At 37.1% G+C, this 23,397-nt stretch overlaps 1 protein-coding gene across 2 annotated transcripts in view; it reads right to left on the bottom strand.

Moving 5' to 3' along the window:
- Positions 1–2,863: 2,863 nt before the first annotated feature.
- The window catches only part of SCLT1 (sodium channel and clathrin linker 1), a 202,696-nt gene continuing 182,162 nt past the window's right edge, over positions 2,864–23,397 (bottom strand). The window contains exons 18-20 of one of the 2 annotated variants that reach the window (XM_030815705.1): positions 12,095–12,173; positions 9,702–9,797; positions 2,864–2,938 (exon numbers count right to left, since the gene is read on the bottom strand). In XM_030815705.1, coding sequence (XP_030671565.1) covers positions 2,909–2,938; positions 9,702–9,797; positions 12,095–12,173 — 205 coding nt within the window. In that variant the 3' untranslated portion in view covers positions 2,864–2,908. Of the gene's footprint in view, positions 2,939–4,978; positions 5,522–9,701; positions 9,798–12,094; positions 12,174–23,397 lie in introns of those variants that run through there. The other variant, XM_030815704.1, reaches the window with a different exon arrangement.

Genomic DNA, 23,397 nt, shown 5'->3' with positions numbered 1-23,397 from the left:
GGGGAGGGATAGCATCAGGAGATACACCTAATGTAAATGACGAGTTAATGGGTGCAGCACACCAACATGGCACGTGTATACATATGTGACAAACCTGCACGTTGTGCACATGTACCCTAGAACTTAAAGTATAAAAAAAGAGGCTCACAGCTCAGACTTGTTTTAAGGTTGATGAATGAAAAAGTGGAAGTAGAATTTTTCGAAACCTATTTGGCATCTATATATTCAATCAAGAACGCTGATCCTTGAACTGCAAGGACAGAGTGGACACTGGTAAGATGATGAGGGTCACTTGAAGTCTAGAATGTGTGAAGCACTTATATGAGAGCATCTAGATGTTTACAGTGAGTTCAAGCCTCCTGACCCAGATGAATTACATCCCATGACACTTGGAGAACCTATAAAGGTTACTTTTGAATCACTGTCAGCAAATGGGAGAGGTGTCAAAATTATAAATTCCTCAAACTCTAAAGATACAATGTTGCACAATAGTACAATTCTGGTGTTGACCAGATCTGGTCTGAAATCCAGCTGTGCCACCTGCCAGCTATGTGACCCCGAGCAAATGATTTAACTTTTACTATAACTCATATCTTTGGAAAGGAAATAACACCTACCTAGAAGGGCTGTCGAACTATATGAGGTAATAAATGCAAAATGTTAGCATGATGCACAGCACATGACGATGCTCCACAAATAGACATTATTAATACACATAAGCACGTTACCATAATCCAGAGAAACTCTCCATTGGATTGTGTTAGTTATTTGAAGAAATACGCTTATAACTTCTCTTATTCTCTTTTAACCCATAGAGTAGTTTAAATGAAAGGAGATCTAGTCTCACTTTTAATCTTCCTAGATGTAAATATTAAATATTTCCTTATATTTTATATTATGCTCTGATAGCTTTTTCATTCATTGAAAAAAAGGACTGTGCTGCCATAGAATGAAAACATTGAATGAAAACTTCTGTAACGCCTTATCAAACGAATTAGTTTTAACAAACATAAAAGGAACATGCTGTGATTACTAGGATGCTACATAGATTTACTAAGAAGGCTAACTTACTTTTCATTTTGGACAGGATTACTAGATTACATTTGGAAAATATGACTAGTATGGCATAAATGAACTTCTGCTGGGCAGAAGGCTGGATTTTTCTTGATGTTCTTATGATAGTGTACAAGTAGCAATATGGGCCAGATTAAAAACAGGTTGAATTACCACATCTGACATGTGCTGATCAGTTATTCATTAAGGAAGTTGGTGCTTGGTATGCTCTGAGACTGTCTATATTTCAATCTCTCTGGTCCTCTTCTTTTTTTCAATGGTTCGAATGAAAATATGGGTAGCATGTTTGTCCAATGTGTGGCTAGCATTCATTGTAAATCAAAAATTGTCTGTGGTGCAAGAAATATAGCAGTAAATAAAGATAGACATGGCCCTTATCATATCTTTAGAGCTATCAAATGAGGTAACAGAATTAGGAGCTAAAATGACCTCAGCAGGTTATAATAATGTAATTAAATTTAATAGGGATAAATGACTAGTCCTGCATTTGGGCAAAGATTTGGCTTAGCAACAGAATCTTTGAAAAAGACTTAGGATTTTAGTTGACAACACGCTATCTGTCCAACAGTGTGATTCAACTTTCCGTCCAAAAAAGCTAACATAATTTTAAGCTGCATTAATGGAAGTGTAAACTATAGAACAGTAATTCACATTTTTTCCTCATCCTAAACCCTGAAAAATATATGTACATTTCAATGAATCACTAACTACAGTGACCCTAGAAGCATGATTTCCTAAGAAAGTATGTTTCAGAATCTTCTTGGGGTGGGGAAAAGAGAAAGGGTACATAGTTTGAAACCATATCTATTCTCTGGAGATCTAATAAGTTGTCTGCTTACACATAGGCAAGTATCACACATGGGGGGCACCTATGAGAACATGGGGCATTATATGTGAGTGTTTTGCAGTGAATTCTTGAGCTAGAGGGTACCAGTGTTGTAAAAAATTTCTTTTAAGATGCCTTTCTGTCCTATGACTTTTATTATCTAAGCGTATTTTTCTTCCTTATATAAATATTATTAACATTCTCCCCAAAGCCATATATTTTTCTAAGGTTTAAGGGATGGTAAGGCACAGGTTTTTATCTGTAACCTCAGGGTACTGCAATCTCTCTGTCTACATGTTTGTGTGTATATATGTATGTTTTAGGTAAACTAGACAAATTTAATTATTTTTGATAAACATTTTTGCAAAAAAGCTCATTACAAATTTATTTTGAAAAAAATGATAAAAGACATTATGGTTAAAGAACAGAATTTATAGTAAAATGTTTAAAGTGTTTTTTCATTCTTTCTTGATTTGAGAGTTGGTTTGGCAAGACTGTGTAACTATGAAATATTTAATATTTGCAGACTTAATGAGTGACTGAATTGTTGCTAATGTTTTCCAATGTTTGGGGTAGTTATAATTCTCACACCAGAGAAGAAATTAGAAGATTGTTGCCTGCCCTAGTTTGCATATTTGTATACAAAGGGAAGAAGAGGTAATCATATCTCCTTTCTTCTTCAGGGAGAAACAATAAAGAAATATGAATAAATAAAATGAACTAGCTGTCTTGTCCTCAATTGCAGATCTATATCATTTCTTACCTCTCTTTCCTACTCATTTCTCCTGTATAGTAAAATACAGTTCACAGAATGATACTGTTTGTATCATTTATAAGTGAAGACTGACCTATATGAGAAGTGTTAAAAACTCCACTACATTTTTACATTGGAAATTATTAACAAACTTTTCCGAAAAGAAAAAAAACCATCAAGTTTAGTTCTGTTGCTAAACATAGCTTAAGCCTGTTCAAATTCAACAGAAGTCAGAAAGGCATATTATCTGCATATTAGCAGCCTATGCTTCTCTTGGAGAATATCTAAGTATGCAAGGAGATACAAGAGAAGATGGGTTATCAGGATGTGAAGAGTAGTTGCCTGTGGCCAAAGTTTGGAGAAAGTATCTATGTTCAGAGATTTTACCTTGAAAAAATGTGTCTGGAAAGTTAGATTTTTTTGAAAAAGTATAATAATATAATACTTATATTCCATTTGCTAGATGTTAGTTTCTGAGGTGCTTTCTTCGACAGTCTCATACTTTTGTCAGACATAAAATTCTAACATCCCTAAAATTTTTAAAAAATAAATTATATGTTCTATAAATATGAATATGAACATAACTCTTACGACATGGAAATTAGTCTGTGAATGACCTGGGAAGGAATTTAAAGAATCAAATGAAAAATTCTTCAAGAAATGAAAATAAGCTATGTGCCTCCAATCTGATTACCATTTAACTGCCATATAGGTATGATTTGGTCTCATCATTGCATTTGATACTAGCAACCATGTGCCTTCCTTGAGTGTTTTATCATGTTGGAGTCTCTTTGTTATGACCCTCTCATTTCTCCTATTTAGTCTCCTTTAATGACTCATCTTCATGAGCTCATTCAACAAATAAAGACATTCCTTAAGGTCCTGTTCTTAAAAACTCAGTTTTTGAAAAAGGAGTTATTGAATACCCTCCATGTGCCAGGGACTGTATTGGGTGCTAGGGATAAAATGAATGACAGTATATGTGGTCTTACTCTTAGAGAGCTTGTACTCTGTTGGGGAGAAGATGACATTAAAGAAAATATTCCAAAAAGAGTTAATTACAAATTTTTGACAAGTGCTATGAAGGAAAACTATGGTGCACTATTAAGAGCAATATAAGAAGGGGATCTTACTGAGGCTAGGGAAGGCCTCTGAGGAACTGATATTTGAGTAGAGATCTGAAAAGTGTATAAATAAAAAAGTCCATGCAGATGCCAGACACGGTGCCTCAGGCCTGTAATCCCAGCACTTTGAGAGGCCGAGGCGGGCAGATCACTCGAGGTCAGAAGTTCGAGACCAGCCTTGCCAAGATGGTGAAACCCCATCTCTATTAAAAATAGAAAAATTAGTGGGTGTGGTGGCGGGTGCCTATAATCCCAGCTACTTGGGAGGCTGAGGCAGGAGAATTGCTTGAACCTGGGAGGCAGAGGTTGCAGTGAGCCGAGATCATGCCTCTGTACTCCAGCCTGGTGATGGAGTGAGACTCTGTCTCAAAAAAAAAAAAAAAAAAGTACATGCAGAGACCCTGTATTGGGAGGGAGGATTATATATTGACAGAAGTAAAAGAAGGCCATCAAAGTCAGAGCATAAGAAATGGAGGGGAAGAATAGTGTGGGAGGATGCTGAAGAGATTGCTATTCACGTCATGGAAGGCCCCAAGGGAAGCTCTTCCACTTCCACAGCTTCAATTCTCACCTTCACGCAAAAGACTCCTATCACACACCAGGGCCTGTCGAGGGGTGAAAGCGTAGGGGAGGGACAGCATTAGGAGAAATACCTAATGTAGATAACAGGTTGATGGGTGCAGCAAACCACTATGGCACAGGTATACCTACCTAACAAACCTGCATGTTCTGCACATTTACCCTAAAACTTAAAATATGATAATAATAATAATAAAAAAAGATTCCTATGACTATCTTAACTGTTAGCACCAGTACTAAATTTCTGACTGATGGCTGAATATCTACACATGAATGTTTTCATGTCACCTTCAACTCAAACTCATTTCTTTTATCTGGACAACTGCAGCAGTCTCCTAATTGGTTATCCAGATGCAAACCTCTCTGCTTTAATCAACAGAAACCAGGGTGCACTAGGTTCAAACCAGAGAATAGGTACATGTATCTATAAAGATCAATAGGACTTCAATAGTTCAATGCCATGCAGTCTTAGCACCTAAGATCTCCATTTGATTAGTATTGCTTTAAGTAACATGTAAAAGACTCCTTCCAAATTCTTAAATATCAAGTTCCATAAATATTGAAAACTGTAAGTTAAAAATGAAGCACTACAATCATACATTAAAATACATGACGGCATCATTTTAGAAAATGCACAATTTATTACATTTATGAGTTCATAATAAAATGGATACTTAGGAACTTTAAAAATGAGTTAGAAGTAACAATTAGATGTAAAATTCTCACATCTTGGAAACCGAAATATTAAATTCTAGAATCTTCTTAAAAACTCTTATGAAATAGAAATTTGCATAGTTTGAAAATTATTATGTCCTTTCAAGGGAAAAAAGAGGAATTAAAAAACAGACACGTTGATGAAGGCAATGAGTTCTTCTCAGCTGGTTTATTCTCCACTGAAGCTCAATATAGGATTATATTTTCTTTACTTACAGGAAGTGGTCACTGCTCTGTTTTCCAATAACCCTTAAAACAGAACAACAATGCTTACGCAAAATAACACAAGCCTTAACAATTATACTTTGCAGGCTTTACCATTTCAATACACTTCTAGTCCAACTGCTTTCCCAACTCTAAAGTTCTGTGAGTGAACTATGAATATTTTTAAATATTTTCCAGATTCATCAGGGAGGCTGCTTTTCTTCTCTGCACTGTAATCACACTGAGCTGCAATTAAAATAAACAATCGGTAAATAGTTACTTTTTCTGTGGAAAATCTTAGATTAATACAAAGTAGAATGCATCACAACCTATAAGTACTGAAATGGTCTTATTGGAAAGGGTTTTGTAAATGATCTTTTTCTTTTTGAGGCAATCTTGCTCTGTTGCCCAGGCTGGAGTACCAGTCACAGCTCAATGTAGCCTTGACCTCCCAGGATCAAGTGATCCTTCTACTTCAGCCTCTTCAGTAGCCACTATGCCTGGTTAATTTTAATTTTTAATTTTTTTCAGAGACAGGGTCTCACTATGTTGTCCAGACCAGCCTTGAACTCTTGGGCTCAAGCAATCCACCCACCTTGGTCTCAAAGTACTGGGATTATAGGTATAAGCCACTGTGCCCAGTCAGTGATCATTTTAAAATTAATTTCTATTTTACTCTTGAAACTTTAAAATGTCTATTAAATTAGAGAAATGCAGGTCAAATAAGACATTCTATAGCCCAGGGTGATATGCTTAGAATTGTAAAACATATTCCAGATGGATGAAAAACATCTAGATAAAAGTTAATCAGGAAAGTTTCTAAAACACAAACTAATGGGAGCCAACACAATGCAAGGCTGATAATAAAGTGATGATAGATTATAACAAAAAAAGTCTAATAGAAAGATAATCTTTAAATGTTAGTAGGAATTAATAATATATACACATGGTAAAAAAAGATCTAACAGTACAAAACGGTAGACAGCATAAAGGATGTCTCGTTTCCATTGCTGTCTTTCATTCCATAGACCCCTCTCCAGATACAACCACTATTTCCAGTTTTAAAGTATGTTTCCAGAAATATTTTAAATGAGAATATATGTATTTCTTCATTCCTTTAATTTAAAAAATGGTGAAAGTATTATAAACACTTTTCATCTTGTTTTTTTTCTTCTAAATAATCTATCTTAGAAATAGCTCTATGTTAGGCCTGTTATACTTTATTCCTCTTAATAGCTGCAAACTATTCCTCTGTATGAATACTCCATATAACTAGTCTGCTATTGTTTGGAATTTGTTTGGTTTTTAATCTTTTAAAAGGAGAGACAATGCTTCAGTCAGGATTTTTACATGTTTGCTTCCTGGCAAAAATGTTTCCAGGTGCAAGTATGGGTCAAAGGTTACATACATTTACAGTTTTTCAAAGATACTGCCAAACTGTGCTTCGGAGACTGTACCAACATGTGCTTATATCAGTAATACGTGAAAGTGCCAGCACAATGCATTTCCAAACTTCATGATCTGATAGGTGAAAAATGACGTGATTACAGTTTAAATTTGTATTTGTCTTACAGGTGAGGATGAACATCTTTTTAAATGTTTAAAAGCCATCTGTCCTTCTTTCTCCATAAACTTCCTTTATATATTTGTCTACTGGACTGTAGCATTTTTTGAAAACTTAGGCATCCTTTATATGTGTTTAGGGCATTAGCCTTTTGTCATATATGGTACAAATATTTTTCTCGGTTTGTCACTGACTTTATGACTTCTTCTGATACAGAAATTTGAAACTGTGATCATATTAATTTTTTTTCTTAGTTTCTAGGTTTTGTGTTCTTGCATTGAAAGGCTTCACCACACTGATTTAAAAAACTCATATGTTAACAGAACACAGTATGACATTCAACCATTTAGAGTGATACACTTAGAATGGATGAATAACGTGTAGAGAAAGTTAATCAGAAAAGCACATTTAGAGCACAGTGCATCAGCACGATTCAGGGCTTGTATTGAACCAGTAACACGATGCTGCACTGCACTATGGTAAGTGTGATGTGTCAGAGATGATAATAATTTTTAAATTTTCTTCATTTTGTTAATATGCATTTAGTAGGATATTATTTCTAATAGCACTTTTTCAGTTTTTATAGGAAAATTAGAAGATTCAGAGAGGGCAAAGATAAAAATTAAAAAAATAAAATGCATGTCTTACAAAGTTGATCACTTAGACTCATTTAAAACAGAAAAAATATTAACTCCAGGGAAGAAATTCCTTTTTGGGTAAGGGGAAAGTGCTGAATAATTACCTTCCATCTTCAAATAAGAACGGAATGGAAGGAGAAAAGCTTAGGGAAAGATTTGTTACAGAACAATTCATGAAGTGGTTACTGACAAAACATTTTAAAAAGGTTAGTCAAAAGAATGGTGGAACCTTTGCCATTGGAGAGTTTAAACAACAGAAGAAACATCAGTACTAGACTGTTTAGGTTTAATTTTTTCAGGGGAGAAACTAAACTAGATGCTAACTGGTTATATAATTAATGTCCTGTAATTGTACCCTTTTTACTATAGAACTCAACATAGTTGATTTTACGTAGACATTTTCTTTGCCATTTGCCTTAAAAAAGGTAAACGTGAAGCTTTAAGGATTATGATACAGAAATTTAATTTCTTATGTATCTGTCTAAATATTTACTTACCACTATAGGAAATGCTTTACATGTGTTCTTTTGATCCTTTAATAACCATATGAGGGAGGTATTATTATCCTATATTAAACATGAGGAAACTGAGGCTTAGAGAAGTTGGAATTGCCCAAAGTCATATGCTTTTACTTAATGGCACTAAATGGCACTAAGCGATTTTGCCTGACACCAAAACACATACTCTCCAGATACTGTCCAGTGCACCTAACTTCTGTTACCTTATAACCTAAATACATTCTTGAATAATTAGCTAACCCATTAGTTAATTCATAACTTCATAAGACATAAAAATTATTTGAAAAGGCTATAATTACTTTCAAGAGGGAGAGGAACAGAAGGATAAGTTATTATTAAATTTTCTTTAAGTGGCATGCCATGTTCATAACAGAAGTAGATTTAAAAAAATCTGTAAATATCATGAACATAAACTGAATTCAGCAAGCAGAGTGGCTTTACTATGTATAAAATGCTGTAATAGTTAAGAATAATATTAATTTGATTGAAATAATACATTTATAAGCAAATATAATTAATAATATAGTAATTTGATTGTTTTTGTTTTCTCGCCTGCCCTATCTATCTATCCATTTCAACTGTCTGTGTCTAGTCTATCTTTATAATCACTGAACTGGTCTCATTTTGTTCCTCATATGAGGGACTATTGCTTCTACTTTACAATCAAGGGCCCACTTCATTTATATGATGCGTGTGTATTAAGAGAAATTATCCCTTAGTATTTCATTGATATTCTGCATTTTCTACTCTATTTCCCACTGGACAACTTTTATATTGTATTTTAGATTTTTTTGGTCATATGAAAATATGCATTAAGTAAATTAACCTGTAAGTCAAGGAATTTTTTTCCACTGAAAAGTAAAATAAAAACAAAGGCAGTGAAATTTGAAATATTACATTCAAAGCAATATTATCTACTTTCAAATCTGTTAGTGAATCTCTGCCTAGTTTTAGACAGGACATAATTCTAGAGCAGTGTTGTGTAACAGAACTTTTTGTTATGACAGAAATGTTCCATATCTACGCTGTCCAATGTGATAGCCCTAGCTACGTATGGCTATTGAGCACTTGAAATCTGACTAGTATGACTGAGGATCTCAATTTTAAATTAAATTTAATTTAAATTAATTTAAATTAAATTTAATTTAAATTAATTTAAATTAAATTTAATTTAAATTAATTTAAATATAAATAGTGGCCTGTGGCTAGAGGCTATGATAGTTAGACAGTATTTTTCTTTTTTCATTTTTTTTTAATTGAGACAGGGTCTCACTCTGTCCGCCAGGCTGGAGTGCAGTGGCACAAACATGGCTCACTGCAGCTTCGACTTCTTGGGCCCAAGCCATCCATCCTCCTGCCTCAGCCTTCCGAGTAGTTGGAAACAGAGGTATGCGCCACTATACTTGGCTAATTTTTAAAATTTTTTGTAGAGAAAAGGTATTGCCATGTTTCGCAGGATGGTCTTGAACTCCTGGCCTCAAGTGATCCTCCTGCCCAGGCCTCCCAAATTGCTGGCATTACAGTTGCGCGCCACCACGCATAGCTTATTTTTGTTTCCAATGTTTACTTTTTCAACCTCACATATTAAAGGGATTAATTTTAAAATCTGTTAATTTAGTAAAAATAAACTATTAAGTTCTCTGGGAACTTCTAAAAAACTTATCTTTGAACTGTTTATTATCTAGGGATAAGGGGATGCTCCCTACCTGCTGGGAAGCTGAAGCAGCTCTCTCTTCTGCTTGACTTAGACGCCTTTGAAGTCTGTTGGCTTTTTCTTGATGCTCTAGAATTAGCTTTTCATTCTATTAAGGGGAAATAGAAAACAAGTTAGAAATCCATATGTGATGTGGAGATGTTTTGTGTAATAATCAATGAAAAATCTGGACATCACTTTACCACTTACAAAATACAAACAATATTATCTCCAAATTTACATTTTTCAAGTTATGAGCTTTAAAATACAAACTTGGTTTTACATTCTTAATAAATTGTTTTCTTTCTCCCACATGCCAACAAAGAAAGTGAATTAACAAATCTCAAAGCAAAATGACTCGGAAGAATAAGACTTTCACTTTGTGAAGCTCATTGCTTCAGAATCGCCTGGACTGTGAAAACACAGACTGCTGGGCCTTACAACCAGAGCTTTAGTAGGGGTGGGATGAACTGTTTCTGTATGTTCCCCAAGACATCTGCATACTCCAGAGTCTATTAGGGTCAAAAGAGCTATTAGGCACTGTTAGGGGTTGAATTGTGTCCTAACCCCCAGTACCTGGGAATGTGACCTTATTTGGAAAGAGAGTCCTTGCAGATGATCAAGTTGAGATGAGATCATTAGGGTGGACCATAGTCCATATGACTGGTGTCTTCATAAAAGGGGAAATTTGGACACAGAGACATACAAGTACAAAGGAAAGACCAGTTGAAGACACAGAGAGAACACAATCTACAAGCCAAGGAATGTCTGAGGCTACCAGGAGCTGGGAGAAAGGCATGGAACAGATTCTCCCTCACAGATCTCAGAAGGAACTAACAATGTCAACATCTCAATTTTGGACTTCTAGCCTCTGGAACTAAGAGACAATTATTTTCCGTTGTTTAAGCCACCCGGTTTCTAATACTTTGTTATGGCAAGAACGATACAGGCATCATGAATACAAAGCTGTCACAACATACTGTCAGGAAGACAAGTGCAAATAATCTATCAATTAAAAAATGGATTAGCTCTCTCCATACTTACTAGCCTGGTTATAGTACATCTGAAAAAAATATTTTTGTACAACTAGAATTGTTAAACAGTTTTTCTGGCACTTACCTGAATGAGATAATAATACAAGCCTAATCAGGAAGAGTTAGAAAAACACATTTTCTATGAAGAACCAGAAACTTATAGTTCCCATGTCCTAACATACAAGTGATAAGAATGAATGTTATGGCTATTACAGTAATATAAAATATTGAAATAACAGTATCCTGCTAAAATGAGCTTATTATATTTCTTATTATGCCCAAAAGCAAAATTAAATGTTATGAGGAGAACTATATTGGCTGGTCCAATATATGTAGCCTTTAAATTTTAAGAAGCACATCATATGCTAGAGAAAACGGGGGAAAAATTTAAATATGTAGCCTTTAAATTTTAAGAAGCACATCATATGCTAGAGAAAATGGGGGAAAAATTCCATCATCTGTAATAATCATTTTCATATTTATAATCAGACTTCATATAATGCAACTTCTATACTGCTACTATAATGGTTGAGGAACAGTTCAGATTGGGTAAATCCTAATATATGCAACTGTTCCTTTTCTATTCATCACTTTGGTTGCTGTTGATCTTCCTATATTATTAACATTACTGTACTGAGTATCTTCTTTTAAATTTTTTCGTATTTTAAATTACTCATTAGAATAGATATCTGGAAGTGGGAGCTACCTGAAAGATTATTTTAATGGCTATTCCTCAATTAATTTCTAAATGGCTCATATCAATTCATAATGCCATGATGCTTAGGAGTAATGATTTCCTACAGTAGACCACAAAGATGGAGTAGACCATATATTCAGGGAAATTCCAACAAACATTTGAAGTCAGAATATCAAATGAGATCTAAAAAGCCCTAATCATAATCCAAAAATTGTTTACTTTTTGAACGCCTCAAGGAAAAAAACTTGAACTCTTGCTATATTTAGTTCTAAGGCATAAATAAATATATTTTAATATATTCCAGTAGGCAAAAGTATTTTTTATGTAATGTGTCTTTTGGGATGGATTAAAACGAAAAAAGATCAATGGGTTAAAAAATAATTTTAGAGATGCATAAGAATAAAGGGGATCCTAATACATTCTCTGAAATACTACACAAGTTCTATTGGTAAAACAGAAATAAGAGCTCTACCTTTTATTATTTACATATGATGAATCACTGGCGTTCAAAGCTTTTATTCACATTATATTGCGTGTGGGCTTTTAGGGTTATGGATGATTTCTGTATTGTTATTTCCAAGTAGAGAAATAATTTGGATTTGGCTCAGGTAAAATTCTATAACATGCGTATCAAGCTGCAGCAGAAAGCACTTCCCAGGGGAGTCATTATCTCACCTCAACTACCTTTTCATTTGCCATTTCCAGCTGAGAAAGCAGCTCTTGGGTATGAAGTTTCTGTCGACTCAGCTCACTCCTATTAATCAAAAGAGAGCACCAAAAAATCCATTAATATAATTGTTCCAAATAGAAAACAGAATCTTTATTAGCAAGATACATGTTCAAGATTTGAACAAAAATACCATCTTGATGTGGAAAATAAAGTCACTTACTAATAGACCATATCTCAAGGACTCATTTCTTTTTAGTAAAATACACATATATTCTAGAGATTAGTTGCACAACAATGTGTATATACGTAACACTATTGAATTGTACACTTAAAAATAGTTAAGGTGGTAAGTTTTATGTGTATTTTATCATAATTTAAAAAATTTTATCACAATTAAAATGGTAAATTTTATGTCTATTTTGCCAAACTAAAAAAAGCAAAATAAAAATACATATTTTAAAAGTACAAAAGTTATCTTCAACATTATTTTGAGATACTATTAGACACTAAAATAAAAGCATACTCATATTAAAAAGATACAGTATTTATTATTACAAAATCTTGTAAGCTACTGTGCTTCTTAGCTATAGTAAGCCTTTTTTTTTTGAGACGGAGTCCCACTCTGTAGCCCAAACTGAAGTGTAGTGGCATGATCTTGGCTCACTGCAACCTCTGCCTCCCAGGGTCAAGTGATTCGTGATTCTCGTGCCTCATCCTCCCGAGTAGCTGGGACTACAGGCATGCACCACCACACCTGAATAATTTTTTGTATTTTAGTAGAGACGGGGTTTCACCATGTTGCCAAGGTTGGTCTTGAACTCTTGAGCTCAAGCAATCCACCCTCCTCGGCCTCCCAAAGTGCTGGGATTATAGGCATGAGCCACCGTGCCTGGCCTTAGTATGCATTTGTAAGATTCATATACAGTGCTTTTTAGGGGAGCTCAACTCTTAGAAATTTAAGGAAACATTAATTACTCCAGTATCACTTCAGTGCAGTATAGTTAGAATTCTTATTTATGTTTTGGTTGTAAATGTACTGTATTTTACTCATTCATATCATTTATGCTTCATTAGCTGAAATTATCTTATTCACAGAACTGTCCAACATATAAGTATTCTATTGCTTTTAGCCAAATGTCACTTCAAGAGTTTCAGGTTAAGGGTACATACAATGTAGCCTTAAAAATAATCTGAACAAAGATCAGATAAATTTGTGAGTATTACATATAAGGAATCAATGACATTCAAAGCTTTTCTTCACATCACACTGTGTGTGAACTTTTAGGGTTATGACGGTTATGGATGATTTCTGTATCATTATTTCCAAGTAGAGAATTAATTTGGATTTGGCACAGGTGAAATTCTTGATTCAGTATTGGCTTTTATCCTTTGACCTTAATTGTGCTTCTTCAATCAATCAACAGATTAGCACTTCCAAAATAACTTCAGCTTTGATTTTTTTCAAATGAGCCAGCAAACAGCCTAAAAATTTGGTAAGCCTCTCAAGTATCCGATAGTTGAGTGAATAGTTGTTAAAAATAGCAAGTAATTTGTTATAAATATATAAAACAAAAAGCAATGTCACCACTATTCAATTATACAAATAGTTACTGAACATTCGTTACAGGCCAGGTGCAAGGTATGTGGTGGCAAACATAATTGTTGTCATCCTAGAACTGACAGACTACGAGGGAGATCAGTTATTCTAACTTAGTGATTTCATAAATACAGGTTCACTGACTATGAGGAGTTTGAGTATCTATCATTAATTCCATGACAGACAAACCAAAATCTATTGTTTTAGCTTTGAGTGATAATGACAAAATAGAATAAATTATTATGCTTAAAGTATCTTGAGCAGCTTAAAATTACTGCCCAACCATCCCCCCAACAACATAAGAAAAAAAACAACTAAAGAATGATAAACAAAATGACTAGTGGCCAGTCTTCTAGGTCAAATGTAATTACAGGTAAAAGTTATGCACATTAGCGCTGATGAAAAATAAATTGTGAGTATAATTGAGATTAAGATGAAACAGTGATCACATTTATAAAGTTAGCCAAAATTCAGTTTACACAAAACCTTTTCAGGAAAACACCTACTTGTACAATTTCATGCCTAAACTATTCTTCACTTACTTACTCAAAACAATCTGAATGATGGATAGTAATGATTTTCCACAATATTTAAGATCACAAAGACACAAATCATTAAATGAAAATATACTTTAAGTTACCCTTAATCTATGTAAATATTTATCTCTTTATATATAAAGCTCTGTCTCCCCCATTGGATGGTGAGCAACTTTGTTATTCATTTTTATACTCAACAAAGCTTGGCAAATAATAGTGAAAATGATGTGATGATGATAATAAGAGCAAACATTTCCATAGTATTTGCTTACAATGTGCCAGGCACTGTTCAAGGTGCTTTCATAAATTAATTTAGTATTTAGTTTGCATGACTAATATATAAAATCTCCATTTTTTTTGGGGGGGATGGAGTCTTGCTCTGTCCCCCAGGCTGGAGTGCAGTGATGCCCTCTCGGCTCACTGCAAGCTCTGCCTCCCAGGCTTATGCCATTCTCCTGCCTCAGCCTCCCAAGTAGCTGGGACTACAGGCGCCTGCCACCACGCCCAGCTAATTTTTGTATTTTTAGTAGAGATGAGGTTTCACCATATTAGCCAGGATGGTCTCAATCTCCTGACCTTGTGAGCCGCCCTCCTCGGCCTCCCAAAGTGTCGGGATTACAGGCGTGAGCCACTGTGCCCAGCCCCGAAATCCCTATTTTTACATATGAGAAAATTAAAAAACAGAAATTAAAAAAATAAGTAACTTGCCTAGGGTCACATAGCTTGTCAGGTTTGTTTGTTTTTTGAGACAGGGTCTCACTCTGTCACCCAGGCCAGAGTGCAGTGGCACAATCACGGCTCACTGCAGCCTCCACCTCCCAGGCTCAGGTGGTCCTCTTGCCTCAGCCTCCCGAGTAGCTGAGCCTACAGGTGCATGCCATCATGCCTGGCTAGTTTTTTTGTATTTTTTGTAGAGATAGGGTTTTGCCATATTGCCCAGGTTGATCTAGAACTGGGCTCAAGCAGTCCTCCCGCCTTGGCCTCCCTTAGTGTTGGGATTACAGGCATGAGCCACTGCATCTGGCTGCTTGTCAGTTGTAGAGTCAAGATTAAAAAAACTTGGTCCTTTGATTCCAAAGTCTGTGCTCTTAACCACTGCCCTACACTGTAACATGGCAGGCAAATAATGAAAGTTCGTTGAGTAAGTAACACACACACACACAGACACACACACACACACACACACACACACACAGACACAGAGAGACAGTATATGTGTGTGTGTATGTGTATTAGGCCTTCTAGGAATATGAAAATTTATATACTTACTTAGAAACCTAACAATTAAATTTTTACTTCAGACTTCTTCCCTAAAAGTCCAGTCTTAAATTCAAACTTAACAAGCCTAATATCAAGCTTTTTGCATTGTCCCACAAATCTACTTCTCATCCTGCTGCTCAGTTTTTATACTGACATCTCAGCCCAAGGTGTCTACGTTAAAAAGCTTAAAGTCAACTCCTATTTCTCACTTTGTCTTTCTTTTTTTTGTGTGAGACGGAGTCTTGCTCTGTCTCCCAGGCTGGAGTGCAGTGGCGTGACCTTGGCTCACTGCAACCTCCGCTTCCCGGTTCAAGTGATTCTCCTGCCCCAGCCTCCCCAGTAGCTGGGATTACAGGCACCCACCACCATGCCCAACTCATTTTTGTATTTTTAGTAGAGATGGGGTATCACCATGTTGGCCAGGCTGGTATCAAACTCCTGACCTCAGGTGATCCACCCTCCTCAGCCTCCCAAAGTGCTGGGATTACAGGCATGAGCCACCGTGCCCAGCTTCTCACTTTGTCTTAAATGCAACATCTCATATACCCTGAAAGAGACTCTCTCTTTGATATGTCTCTTCCATCTATTTTTCATTCCTATTCAGTGTTACCATCCGAATTCAAGTTCTTAGAACTTAATTCTTAGATTTATTGTAACAACGAGCTGCTTGGGTTTCTCAATATCAGGTGAAACAATATATGTAAAGTACTCTACCACAGGGCATATGAATATACTCAACTAATATAGTGGGTTTCCCTCTCTAAACCATGTATCTCTAGCATATTTCTTTCTAAAACACCACTTTAATAATTTGCTTCTTTGAGCGATAATCTTCAATGGCTCTCAGCTTTTGGACAAAATAGTCCAAATTCCTGAGAATGTCATAAGATCCTCCAAAATTTTGTGTAATTTATCTTTCCAACCTTATCCCCAACAGGAACCTTCCACACTTCAGTTGGGCTCTCACTGTATCAAAAACAAACTGCATATGTATTACCTCAGGATCAGGTTTATATTATTTTTTAGATTGCGTTTTTCAGATTTCCCATTACAATTCTGCCCATTCTTTAAGATTGCACCCTTTGGGGGGTGAAGCCAAGATGGCCGAATAGGAACAGCTCCAGTCTACAGCTCCCAGCATGAGCGATGCAGAAACGGGTGATTTCTGCATTTCCAACTGAGGTACCGGGTTCATCTCACTGGAGAGTGTCAGAAAGTGGGTGGACAGTGGGTGCAGCGCACCGAGCATGAGCCAAAGCAGGGCAAGGCATTGCCTCACCTGGGAAGTGCAAGGGGTCAGGGAATTCCCTTTCCTAGTTAAAGAAAGGGGTGACAGATGGCACCTGGAAAATCGGGTCACTTCCACCCTAATACTGTGCTTTTCCAACGGTCTTAGCAAATGGCACACCAGGAGATTATATCCTGTGCCTGGCTCGGAGGGTCCTACGCCCATGGAGCCTTGCTCACTGCTAGCACAGCAGTCTGAGATCAAACTGCAAGGTGGCAGCGAGGCTGGGGGAGGGGTGCTTGCCATTGCTGAGGCTTGAGTAGGTAAATAAAGTGGCCGGGAAGCTCGAACTGGGTGGAGCCCACCGCAGCTCAAGGAGGCCTGCCTGCTTCTGTAGGCTCCACCTCTAGGGGCAAGGCATTGCCAAACAAAAGGCAGCAGAATCCTCTGCAGACTTAAATGTCCCTGTCAGCTTTGAAGAGAGTAGTGGTTCTCCCGGCACGCAGCTGGAGATCTGAGAACGGACAGACTGCCTCCTCAAGTGGGTCCCTGACCCCGGAGTAGCCTAACTGGGAGGTACCCCCAAGTAGGGGCAGACTGACACCTCACACAGCTGGGTACTCCTCTGAGACAAAACTTCCAGAGGAACGATCAGGCAGCAACATTTGCTGTTCACCAACATCCGCTGTTCTGCAGCCTCTGCTGCTGATACGCAGGCAAATAGGGTCTGGAGTGGACCTCCAGCAAACTCCAACAGACCTGCAGCTGAGGGTCCTGACTGTTAGAAGGAAAACTAACAAACAGAAAGGACATCCACACCAAAACCCCATCTGTATGTCATCATCATCAAAGACCAAAGGTAGATAAAACCACAAAAATGGGGAAAAAACAGAGCAGAAAAACTGGAAACTATAAAAATCAGAGTGCCCCTCCTCCTCCAAAGGAAGGCAGCTCCTCACCAGCAATGGAACAAAGCTGGACGGAGAATGACTTTGACGAGTTGAGAGAAGAAGGCTTCAGACGATCAAACTTCCCTGAGCTAAAGGGGAAGTTCAAACCCATGGCAAAGAAGTTAAAAACCTTGAAAAAAAATTAGACAAATGGCTAACTAGAATAACCAATGCAGAGAAGTCCTTAAAGGACCTGATGGAGCTGAAAGCCAAGGCACAAGAACTATGTGACAAATACACAAGCCTCAGTAGCTGATTTGATCAACTGGAAGAAAGGGTATCAGTGATAGAAGATCAAATGAATGAAATGAAGCCAGAAGAGAAGTTTAGAGAAAAAAGAATAAAAAGAAATGAACAAAGCCTCCAAGAAATTTGGGACTATGTGAAAAGACCAAACCTACATCTGATTGGTGTACCTGAAAGTGACGGGGAGAATGGAACCAAGTTGGAAAACACTCTGCAGGATATTATCCAGGAGAACTTCCCCAATCTAGCAAGGCAGGCCAACATTCAGATTCAGGAAATACAGAGAACGCCACAAAGATACTCCTCAAGAAGAGCAACTCCAAGACACATAATTGTCAGATTCACCAAAGTTGAAATGAAGGAAAAAATGTTAAGAGTGGCCAGAGAGAAAGGTCAAGTTATCCACAAAGGTAAGCCCATCAGACTAACAGCTGATCTCTTGGCAGAAACTCTACAAGCCAGAAGAGAGTGGGGGTCAATATTCAACATTCTTAAAGAAAAGAATTTTCAACCCAGAATTTCATATCCGGCCAAACTAAGCTTCATAAGTGAAGGAGAAATAAAATCCTTTACAGACAAGCAAATGCTGAGAGATTTTGTCACCACCAGGCTTGCCCTAAAAGAGCTCCTGAAGGAAGCACTAAACATGGAAAGGAACAACCGGTACCTGCCACTGCAAAAACATGCCAAATTGTAAAGACCATCAAGGCTAGGAAGAAACTGCATCAACTAACGAGCAAAATAACCAGCTAACATCATAATGACAGGATCAAATTCACACATAACAATACTAACCTTAAATGTAAATGGGCTAAATGCTCCAATTAAAAGGCACAGACTGGCAAATTGGATGAAGAGTCAAGACCCATCAGTGTGCAATATTCAGGAAACCCATCTCACATGCAGAGACACACATAGGCTCAAAATAAAGGGATGGAGGAAGATCTATCAAGCAAATGGAAAACAAAAAAAGGCAGGGGTTACAATCCTAGTCTCTGATAAAACAGACTTTAAGCCAACAAAGATCAAAAGAAACAAAGAAGGCCATTACATAATGGTAAAGGGATCAATTCAACAAGAGCTAACTATCTTAAATATATATGCCCCCAAAACAGGAGCACTCAGATTCATAAAGCAAGTCCTTAGAGACCTACAAAGAGACTTAGACTCCCACACAATAATAATGGGAGACTTTAACACCCCACTGTCAACATTAGACAGATCAACGAGACAGAAAGTTAACAAGGATACCCAGGAATTGAACTCAGCTCTGCACCAAGCGGACCTAATAGACATCTACAGAACTCTCCACCCCAAATCAACAGAATATACATTCTTCTCAGCACCACATTGCACTTATTCCAAAATTGACCACATAGTTGGAAGTAAAGCACTCCTCAGCAAACGTAAAAGAACAGAAATTATAACAAACTGTCTCTCAGACCACAGTGCAATCAAACTAGAACTCAGGATTAAGAAACTCACTCAAAACCGCTCAACTACATGGAAACTGAACAATCTGCTCCTGAATGACTACTGGGTACATAACAAAATGAAGGCAGAAATAAAGATGTCTTTGAAACCAACGAGAACAAAGACACAACATACCAGAATCTCTGGGACATATTCAAAGCAGTGTGTAGAGGGAAATTTATAGCACTAAATGCCCACGAGAGAAAGCAGGAAAGATCTAAAATTGACACCCTAACATCACAATTAAAAGTACTAGAGAAGCAAGAGCAAACACATTCAAAAGCCAGCAGACGGCAAGAAATAACTAAGATCAGAGCAGAACTGAAGGAAATAGAGACACAAAAAACCCTTCAAAAAAATCAATGAATCCAGGAGCTGGTTTTTTGCAAAGATCAACAAAATTGATAGACCGCTAGCAAGACTAATAAAGAAGAAAAGAGAGAAGAATCAAATAGATGCAATAAAAAATGATAAAGGGGATATCACCACCAATCCCACAGAAATACAATCTACCATCAAAGAATACTATAAACACCTCTACGCAAATAAACTAGAAAATCTAGAAGAAATGGATAAATTCCTTGACACATACACTCTCCCAAGACTAAACCAGGAAGAAGTTGAATCTCTGAATAGAACAATAACAGGCTCTGAAGTTGAGGCAGTAATTAATAGCTTACCAACCAACAAAAGTCCAGGACCAGATGGATTCACAGCTGAATTCTACCAGAGGTACAAGGAGGAACTGGTACCATTCCTTCTGAAACTATTCCAATCAACAGAAAAAAAGGGAATCCTCCCTAACTCATTTTATGAGGCCAGCATCATCCTGATACCAAAGCCTGGCAGAGACACAACAAAAAAAGAGCATTTTAGACCAATATCTCTGATGAACATCGATACAAAAATCCTCAATAAATACTGGCAAACTGAATCCAGCAGCACATCAAAAAGCTTATACACCATGATCAAGTGGGCTTCATCCCTGGGATGCAAGGCTGGTTCAACATATGCAAATCAATCAACATTATCCAGCATATAAACAGAACCAACGACAAAAACCATATGATTATCTCAATAGGTGCAGAAAAGGCCTTTGACAAAATTCAACAACACTTCATGCTAAAAACTCAATAAATTAGGTATTGATGGGACATATCTCAAAATAATAAGAGCTATCTATGACAAACCCACAGCCAATATCATACTGAATGGGCAAAAACTGGAACCATTCCCTTCAAAAACTGGCACAAGACAGGGATGCCCTCTCTCACCACTCCTATTCAACACAGTGTTGGAAGTTCTGGCCAGGGCAATCAGGCAGGAGAAGGAAATAAAGGGTATCCAATTAGGAAAAGAGGAAGTCAAATCGTCCCTGTTTGCAGATGACATGATTGTATATCTAGAAAACCCCATCGTCTCAGCCCAAAATCTCCTTAAGCTGACAGGCAACTTCAGCAAAGTCTCAGGACACAAAATCAATGTGCAAAAATCACAAGCATTCTTATACACCAATAACAGACAAACAGCCAAATCATGAGTGAACTCCCATTCACAATTGCTTCAGAGAGAATAAAATACCTAGGAATCCAACTTACAAGGGACGTGAAGGACCTCTTCAAGGAGAACTACAAACCACTGCTCAATGAAATAAAAGAGGATACAAACAAATGGAAGAACATTCCATGCTCATGGGTAGGAAGAATCAATATCATGAAAATGGCCATACTGCCCAAGGTAATTGATAGATTCAATGCCATCCCCATCAAGCTACCCATGACTTTCTTCACAGAATTGGAAAAAACTACTTTAAAGTTCATATGGGCTCCAAAAAAGAGCCCACATTGCCAAGTCAATCCTAAGCCAAAAGAACAATGCTGGAGGCATCACGCTACCTGACTTCAAACTATACTACAAGGCTACAGTAACCAAAACAGCATGGTACTGGTACCAAAATAGAGATATAGACCAATGGAACAGAACAGAGCCCTCAGAAATAATGCCGCATATCTACAACCATCTGATCTTTGACAAACCTGACAAAAACAAGAAATGAGGAAACGCTTCCCTATTTAATAAATGGTGCTGGGAAAACTGGCTAGTCATATGTAGAAAGCTGAAACTGGATCCCTTTCTTACACCTTATACAAAAATTAATTCAAGATGGATTAAAGATTTACATGTTAGACCTAAAACCATAAAAACCCTAGAAGAAAACCTAGGCAATACCATTCAGGACATAGGCATGGGCAAGGACTTCAAGTCTAAAACACCAAAAGCAATGGCAACAAAAGCCAAAATTGACAAATGGGATCTAATCAAACTAAAGAGCTTCTGCACAGCAAAAGAAAGTACCCTCAGAGTGAAAGGCAACCTACAGAATGGGAGAAAATTGTTGCAATCTACTCATCTGACAAAGGGCTAATATCCAGAATCTACAATGAACTCCAGCAAATTTACAAGAAAAAACAACCCCATCAAAAAGTGGGTGAAGGATATGAACAGAAACTTCTCAAAAGAAGACATTTATGCAGCCAAAAGACACATGAAAAAATGTTCATCATCACTGGCCATCAGAGAAATGCAAATCAAAACCACAATGAGATACCATCTCACACCAGTTAGAATGGCCATCATTAAAAAGTCAGGAAACAACAGGTGCTGGAGAGGATGTGGAGAAATAGGAACACTTTTACACTGTTGGTGGGACTGTACACTAGTTCAACCATTGTGGAAGTCAGTGTGGCAATTCCTCAGGGATCTAGAACTAGAAATACCATTTGACCCAGCCATCCCATTACTGGCTATATACCCAAAGGATTATAAATCATGCTGCTATAAAGACACACGCACACGTATGTTTATTGTGGCACTATTCACAATAGCAAAGACTTGGAACCAACCCAAATGTCCAACAATGATAGACTGGATTAAGAAAATGTGGCACATATACGCCATGGAATACTATGCAGCCATAAAAAATGATGAGTTCATGTCCTTTGTAGGGACATGGATGAAGCTGGAAACCATCATTCTCAGCAAACTATCGCAAGGACAAAAAACCAAACACCGCACGTTCTCACTCATAGTTAGGAATTGAACAATGAGAACACATGGACACAGGAAGGGGATCATTACACACCGGGGCCTGTTGTGGGGTGGGGGGAGGGGGGAGGGATAGCATTTGGAGATATACCTAATGTTAAATGACGAGTTTCTGGGTGCAGCACACCAACATGGCACATGTATACATATGTAACTAACCTGCACGTTGTGCACATGTACCCTAAAACTTAAAGTATAATAAAAAAAAAATTAAAAAAAAAAGACTGCACCCTTGTCCCCCTTCTTTTCAGGTCTCCTTTCCATTCATTTTAATCCAGACAGTTTTCTTTACACATCAAATCTTTATGATATTAAATACTTATTTTATGTATAAGAGATTTATCAATCCTGTATTATAATGCTAGTATTTTACATATATGTATAGATATGCACATATATGTACACACACATACATACACACATTCTTCTAAATGGAATAGGAACTTTTTTTTGTTTTTGTTTTGAGATGGGGGTCTTGCTCTATTGCCCAGGCTGGAGTGCAGTGGTACAATTATGGCTCACTGCAGCCTTGACCTTCTGGGCTCAAGTGATCCTCCCACCTCAGCCTCCCAAGCAGCTGGCTTGGCTAATCTTGCCTGGCTAATCTTGTGTTTTGTAGAGATGATGTTTCATTATGTTGTCCAGGTTGGTCTCCAACTCCTGGGCTCAAGCGAGCCTCCCACCTCGGCTTCCAAAGTGCTGGGATTATAGTTGTGAGCGACCGTACCCAGCAGAAACTTTAAAAAGAAGGATTATTTTTAGTTTCCACAATATCTAGCACACTGCTTTACACATCCAAATGGAGTCATGCATCACTTAATAATAGGAATACATTCTGAGAAATTTATCATTAATTTTATTGTTGTATGAACATCACAGAGTTTGCTACACAAACCTAGATGGTAAAGTCTAG

This window comes from Nomascus leucogenys, chromosome 7b (assembly GCF_006542625.1).
Source record: "Nomascus leucogenys isolate Asia chromosome 7b, Asia_NLE_v1, whole genome shotgun sequence".
Lineage (NCBI taxonomy): Eukaryota > Metazoa > Chordata > Mammalia > Primates > Hylobatidae > Nomascus > Nomascus leucogenys.
The sequence above is the reverse complement of the archived record's forward strand: the minus strand, read 5'-3'. Positions and strand labels throughout refer to the sequence as shown.